This window comes from Athene noctua, chromosome 5 (assembly GCF_965140245.1).
Source record: "Athene noctua chromosome 5, bAthNoc1.hap1.1, whole genome shotgun sequence".
Lineage (NCBI taxonomy): Eukaryota > Metazoa > Chordata > Aves > Strigiformes > Strigidae > Athene > Athene noctua.
Genome location: NC_134041.1, coordinates 52,573,159 through 52,580,322, shown reverse-complemented (window position 1 = coordinate 52,580,322; position 7,164 = coordinate 52,573,159). Strand labels below are relative to the sequence as shown.

Here is a 7,164-nt window from a genome sequence, read left to right as displayed (position 1 = left end):
GATTTTTGCAGCATGGTGAAGGAAACCAGATCCTTCAATGTCTGCAATGGCTTTGCTTTGCCTGAGCTTCACTGGGGAAACAATCCCACAAATTCCTCACTTGGAAGAGGGGAGCGGGCTGTGGGACCCCCCCCCAGCACAGCAGTGGGAGCAAGATGCAAGTGCATGGCGTGTTTATGCTGCAAAGGCATGCTGGGCCCCTGCTTCTCAGAGCCAGGGGAATTGAGGCAGGGAGCAGCGAGGCAGCTTGCTGGGGGGGCCTGGAGCCCCAGCCCCGTGCACACAGGTTTGCACTGTCATGGCGTGAAGCACCCCCATCACTGCTCCCAGTGGCTCTTGTTCCAGCCAAGGTAATGCCATTGTTTGCACCCCAATACCCCCTTCGTACCTGGCTCCCAGGGTGGGGTGAACACAGACATCCCCCAGGAATTATCCCCCCATTTAATTACAGCAGCTGCTCAGTGTTTCAGCTTGTGTTTCCCATCCAAATTACACGTTGAGAGATGCTTTTGCCCACTTTCCCAGCCATGCCCACCCCCTGCTTTTCCCCTCCCACTCACTTGTCCGCACAGACCCCTGCTAAGGTGGGCTCTGCCCCCCACCCCAGTCTGCTCCTGCCCCGTGGATGGAGCTGAGCATCGCCCAGGTTCCGACACACGGTTTGGGGTGACTCCAGTGTCGGGGTCCGCGGGGAGGTGCTGGTGTCGGGGGAGCCGGGTGGTGGGACCGCGGCAGGGAAGGGGTGCCGGCCAGCCCGGGTGCCGGTCCAGGGATGGGCTGCGGGCCCGGCGAGGGGCGGGGGGACTCACGTTTCGCTGACATCACGGCGGGTGCCGGAGCAGCCGGGGGCCAGCAGCCTCGCCGCCACGGCCACTGCGCGCCTGCCCGCCCGCCGCCCCCCGAAACCGCCGCTCCCCGGCACCGGCACCTCCGGTAAGTGGCGGCTTACGGCGGGGGGGGGGTCCAGGGGACACTCTGCCCCTTCCCAGGATTCAGTCGGGACCCCCAGCGCCTGCAGCCCGGACCTGGGGAGCCAAAGACAAACTTTGCAGTTATCTGCCCCTTCCCTGGCACCCCACATCCATCAGGGGCTGGAGCCTTGGTCGGTACAGCCCAGGGTAAGGAGGGCTGGGGGCGCGGGGCTCCAGCACCGGGACACCCTCCCCCTTGCCACCCCTGGGGGGGCTCGGTGGTCTCCAGCAAACGGGGCAAAGCTTCTCAGTTTGTTATCGGGGGGGGGGGGGGCATGCTTCTCAGTTTGTTATCGGCGGGGGGGCATGTGTGTGTAACCCACCGTTCTGGCCATGCCCATCACCCCACACCAGCTCTGGGCTGCATTAGTCCTGGAGGGGTGGGGGGGTCTGCGGGGTGCAGCTGAGAGGCTGCAGTCTGCCCTTCAGTGCTGTTCCCAACAGGAGAGGAGAGGGCAGCCGGCTGCCTGGGTCCCCTCCCCAGCCACGCTCACTCGTGCTGGGTGGCCCTGGGGCAGGGACCGTAATTTCACTCCATCTCAGGGAAGGCAGCCAGGATGTAACCGGGATCTGGGGAGTGTTCACAATGGGGTCAGTTCATCGTCACCCCCTCTGGAGACGGGCTCTGAGACCACACATGTCCCCCAGCAGAGATGGGAAGCCCAGGGCAGATCACTCCCCAGGGTTGGGGGGTAATGCAGCTTGTGGTTTGGGGACAGGGACCCCGCTGTGCTGCACAGGCTGACCTGCTGCCAGTCCACTGACTTCCCCCTTGTGCTTCTGACCTCCCCTATGCTCAGTCTCAGTTGCCTGTGTGATAATTGAGGGGGTCACAGAGCTTTCTTGGGGGGTGTGTGGTGTGATACTTCTCCTGCTCAGGTGGGTGGAGCCTAAAAAGAGGGGTTATTGGTGCAGGGAGGGGAGGAGGACAAAAGCCAGGCGTGACTGGGAGCATCCTCCTGGCTTGGCTCCTCTCGGCTGGCTGCCTCCAGTACGGAAAGAACCCCTTGTCTGCAGGATCAGCCACTCCACTGTGCTTGTCTGGGTGATGAGGAAGGAAAAAAGGCATCATGACTCTTGCAAAGCAATGGGAAAAGGAAAGGGGCACCTGGCTTGAGAACGGCTTCCTGAGAGGAGTCGAGGATCAGGGTACAAACTGTGAGCCATGACAGTGTAGAGCAGCCTGTCAGGCCCCCCGCCAGCCCTGTAGTTCTCCATGCCATGGTGGGGTCAGAGCAGGCTGGGCTCTTCCCATCAGGTGCTGGGGAAGAAGGATGAAACCTGGTGAGTCTTGGGTCAGCAGACCCATCCCACTGGAGGATACTCAACATCTCAGGGAAGGAGCTGGTTGGGGAGCCCCAGGGTGAAAAGGAGGTGGCTGTGGGGCTGGGGATGAGAGGGGTTGGGACCTACCTGCGGCTCATAGCAAACCAGCAGGGAGCCAGAGGAGTGGGAGACACTCCCTGCACATATATCCTCCCTCCTTGCAGGCCAGGATGGCTCCTCGGATCTAGCCAGGGAGTCCAGAGCAGTGCTGGAGGTTCCTGTCCAAGTGATGGTGGGACTGGGATAGAGGAGCTGCTGTGAGGATGTCTGAAGTCAAGACTGTGAGCTCCTCTTGCCTCGTGCTTTCCTTGCTCTCCTTGCACTGGGCTTCGTTCCAGCTGGGCCAGGCTTTTCCCAGCACCTCTGACTACCTCCAGCGGGGCTGGCAGCGGCTGCTGGAGGAAGGGGAGGGCTGCACCGAGTGCCGGCCGGAGGAGTGCCCGACACCACGTGGGTGCCTGGCTGGCACGGTGCGGGATGCTTGCGACTGCTGCTGGGAGTGTGCCAACCTGGAGGGACAGATCTGTGACCTGGACAACACCAACCACTTCTATGGCAAGTGTGGGGAGCACCTGGAGTGCCGGCTGGATGCTGGCGACCTGCGGCATGGAGAGGTGCCTGAGCCCCAGTGCGTCTGCCTCTCCCGCCTGGCCCTCTGTGGCTCCGATGGCAAAACCTACACCCAGATCTGCAGGTTCCTGGAGGCTGCCCGTGCCCGCCCTGATGCCAACCTCACCATGGCCCATGAGGGTCCCTGCGAGTCAGGTAGTGCCCAGGATGGAGGCTCATACCTCTCAGGAACGGTCAAGCAAGGGGGTCTGGCTTAATTATTTCACCTGGCAGCAAACCCACAGTGTCCACAGGGGCGTCATACAGCGGCAGATCCCCCCTAGTCCCCCCACCCGGCTGCTCCAGGGCAGCCCCTGCAGATTCAGTGCCTGGAGAGGTTTGGGAGCAGCTTTGCCAAGTGGGAGCAGGGTTTATGGGAAGCAGCAAATCCTGCCGGAGCAGATGGGGAAGTTCCAGGGAATTGTTAGTGAATTCTTGGCAGCAGTGCTGGGTTCATGCTGGCCCGTCGCTCCTGAGAAATGCGGCTGCCTCCTGCAAATGGAAACCTGGGTTGGTTTGACTTGGCTGCATGATTTTCATTACTCATTTAAAACTCAGCTGAGGGGACAGGCAGTGGTGGGGAGGCCATGCCCCAGTCTGGCACAGGTCACCCGGTGCTGTCACTACAGCACAAGGGGCATCAAGGTTGACTTTATTTTCTGCAGATCATCATGTCCTCGAGTTTTTTCCCCCCAGGTATATTGGGAGATGAAGGCCTTCCCTTGACTTCTGGCTCATGCTATGGGCCAGCTCCTGGAGCAGGTGTGGGTAGGAAGAGTAGTCCTCATTCCATCCCTCCAGGGAAGGGATGTGGGACCTGGAAGTATTGGCTCCATACAGCAGCCAGGGACTTGCTTTCTCCCTTAATTGCTGGCATGAGCCCTGTGCCAGAAAAGAGGCCTCATTTGGCTGTAAGTTCATCCATCTCATGCATCCCCACCAGCCTTGGGCTGGATGAGTGCCCCTCAGCCTCTCCCCTGCAGGAGGAGTGTGATCCAATTGCTCAGGAGAGCTTCGCTTTGTAGCATTGCTGTTATCAAACTGTTCCTGCTGCCCCTGTGTCTCTGAGCATCACTGTGCAGGTGGGGAAAGTGAGGCCAGGAGAGATGGTAACCCCCCCATGGGCCAGGGGGGCTGAGGAGGGAGTCCCCAGTCTCAGCTGTGAGGAGGGACCATGTCCTGGGGCAAGGTGAGGATCTGCCAAGGGTGAGAGAGGAGAGGGGCATGGGAAGGGTCCTAGCATCAATATGCGAGCCAAATGCTGCCACCCCAGAGGGGACCAGCCCAGGAGAGCCCATGGGACCTTTTCTGAGCCCACCCTGCTCTCCTGTCCCCCCTCTCCAGAGCCCCAGATCACCTCTCCTCCCTATGACACATGGAACATCACTGGGCAGGATGTCATCTTCGGTTGTGAAGTCTTCGCCTACCCCATGGCATCTATTGAGTGGAGGAAGGATGGCATGGAGATGCTGCTGCCTGGAGATGACCCCCACATCTCTGTCCAGGTAAGCGTGCCTAGGTCATTGGACATGGCCCTGGGGTGACCCAGTCCTTCCCGGAGCTTGTGGGCAACCTCTGGGGACAGCCAAGCCTGGCTGCCTGGGGATGAGAAGGGGTGACTGGAGCCTGCACACCATGAGGACTGGCTGAGCCAGGGCTGCTGTCTCAGTGGTAGGAGCCACCAGCATAGCTCTCTTCTGCAATTTTCTCTAGTAGTATTTGAACTGATTAATATTTTTTAGGACCTGCAGAGTCCTGCATCAGGGAGTTTTCCACCTCCCTGCCTTGAGTTTGTTCTGCCTGCTGTCTTCACTTGCAGCCCCACCAGCAGGGCTGGAGGAAAGGACCTCCTGAAGCACCTTCCAGCCTGGGTTATCCTCTGCTCCCACCAGCAGAGTCGGGCGGTCCCTGCCCTTTTCTGCCTGCCACTCCAAGCAGGGTTTTCCTCCCAGAGCAGGCAGGCCCAGGGGTCAGCATCCTGCCTGCTGTTGGCCCCAAATATAGTGCCCAGCCAGGCATACTCAGCTATTAGATGGTGTGGGCAGAGGCATAGGGGCTGTGCACCACAGCCAGACATGTGGTAGGATGAATGGGGGGAGCCAGGGGAGCAGTTGGGACCCAGCACCTTTGAGGGGTGATGTGCTGATCCCCCTCTATCTTTCTGGACTTCATGACACCCCATAGCCTGTCACAAGGTCCAGCTGAGGACCTTCACCCCGAGCAGGGCTACCCTGCCTGGCTGGAGGAGACTCAGCTGTTCTCCACCCCTGGCCACTGCACCATAATAGCAGCCTGCAAACACAGCTGCAGCCCAGATGGGACAGAAAAAGGTTATTTCTTGCTGGGGACAAACAGAAAATAGCATGGTTGGTGCAAGAGCAATCCTGGGACCTTGCTGCCTGCCAAAACAGGGGACTCAGGTCTCCTCTGAGCCATGCCAGGCTAGCTGTGCCCATGGCACGGATGCCTCCTTGCTTCTGTCACCCCGCAGAGCACTGACCCCAGCATCCTCCCACTGTTTGGGGACCATGGTGACAGTGGGGACACAACTGGGAGTCCAGGGCACATCTCTGGGGTCCTGCCCAAAACAGGACTCCAAGATTCTTGTGGGGGCAAGAAGTTGTCCATTCGCCCCACCTCCTCTGGGTAAAAGGGGGACCTGCATCCAGGGGATCTGCCTCTTCCCCAGAGTGGTACTTAGTGGGGGTCAAAGAGTTTCTCTGGGATTGTATCCCCCTTTCCACCTATCCCAGCCTCATGTGGGGCTTTGCTGGCCCCAGTACTAACTGAAATCCCCTCCTCTTGCAGTTCAGAGGTGGCCCCCAAAAATACGAAGTGACGGGCTGGCTCCAGATCCAGGGTGTGCGGGTGACGGACGAAGGCACCTATCGCTGCTTTGCCAGGAACAGTGTTGGGGAGGTGGTGGCATTAGCCAGCCTGACTGTCTTCACACCAGGTGAGCACCACGTCCTTGTCTCCACGCTCTCACAGAGACAAAGGGGTTTGGGCAGGGTAGACTGATATGGTGGGAGCTGCTGTGCATGGTTTGGCTTTGGTCCTGGGGGGTAAGGGGACAGGCAGTGGGGTGGGCAATGTCACATTGACCACACACTGCTGTTTCAGATCAGCTCAACTTGACGGGCTTTTCCCTGCCAAAGCCCCGTACAACACCTGAGGACTACGTGGAGAGCGAGGAGGACTATTACTAGCCTGGAGATGGGATGTCCAGCTGCAGAGATCACCTTGACCACAGTGGCTGTTCCCGGGGTTCAGGGACATCTCCGGAGCAGGCACCCCCCAGCCCAGAACTCCTTCTCTGAACAGTCCTGGCACAGCAGCATCTTTTTCGGGGTGTGGGGGACAGGGTGACACATCCCTTTTCTGGGGGTGCTTGGGGAGGGGACATCAGCTGGTGGCACAGGGCTGGGACTGGGGGTGGCTCTGCCTGGGGCAGGGTGGGTCTGTGCTCCAGCACCGAGTGGGGATGGGGTGGCAGGTGGGACACTGTGGGGACAGCCACACTGGACTGGTGCTGGGGGTGGAGGCAGCTCCCCTCTGGGAGAGGGAGGCTAGGGCAGGGGCATCTCTGCCCTGTGTGAAGCATTTTGGGGAAGCCAGAGCAGAGGGCTCAGACCTGGCTGTGACACCCCAGGGCTGATCTTGTCCCCCAGCCACAGGGACAACCAGGCTTCTCCCCAGGACCTGGAAAACCTGCTGCCAAAATAATCATTTTCTTCCTTTTTTGTTTTTAACCAGAAAAGTAGTGATTTGTGGAAACCAGACACTTGTGGTTTTCCGTGCTGTCTTTTTTCTGGCCCAACCCTCCATGTGTTCAGAAACACTTTGACCAACTTTGTGTTTATCCCTTCCATGCAACTCTTTACTTTGCCATTTCAGTTAACATTAGGTAAAATATACATATAGGTCAAAGCCAGCACAGACCAGTCAACTGTCCTGCATGCACAGGGACTATTTTGGGAGTGAGGGAGGGTGCAAACACTGCAGATGCCACCCTGTCCACTGTGGGGGTGCTTGGGTTGAGGAGCCCTCCTGCCCATGCCAGTGCTCACAGCTGGTCCTGGCATGGGTCCTGCCCTTCTCATCCTGCATGGGGATGGGGGCCCCACAACACCATCCCCTGTGCAGTGGGGATCATCATGCTGGCTCATTGCACCCCCATCAGTTTGGATCCCATCCCACCTCTGCCCATCTTCATCTCAGAGTCTTGTGTCCTTTGGCACTGGTGTCTGTACCCAGG

At 59.3% G+C, this 7,164-nt stretch overlaps 1 protein-coding gene across 1 annotated transcript; it reads left to right on the top strand.

The window, feature by feature from the left end:
* The first annotated feature begins 799 nt into the window (after positions 1 to 799).
* On the top strand, positions 800 to 6,768 carry KAZALD1 (Kazal type serine peptidase inhibitor domain 1). The gene is made up of 5 exons (XM_074907611.1): positions 800 to 933; positions 2,462 to 3,062; positions 4,251 to 4,411; positions 5,715 to 5,862; positions 6,030 to 6,768. Exons 2-5 carry the CDS (start codon positions 2,561 to 2,563, stop codon positions 6,113 to 6,115), a joined length of 897 nt encoding a protein of 298 aa, XP_074763712.1. The 5' UTR covers positions 800 to 933; positions 2,462 to 2,560; the 3' UTR covers positions 6,116 to 6,768.
* The last annotated feature ends 396 nt before the right edge of the window (positions 6,769 to 7,164 follow it).

Coding starts and splice junctions, on each gene's coding strand:
- KAZALD1 (XM_074907611.1), top strand. CDS start 2,561: ATGTCTGAAGTCAAGACTGTGAGCTCCTCTTGCCTCGTGCTTTCCTTG. Junction 3,063..4,250: donor TGAGGGTCCCTGCGAGTCAG/GTAGTGCCCAGG, acceptor CCCCCTCTCCAG/AGCCCCAGATCACCTCTCCT. Junction 4,412..5,714: donor ACCCCCACATCTCTGTCCAG/GTAAGCGTGCCT, acceptor CTCCTCTTGCAG/TTCAGAGGTGGCCCCCAAAA.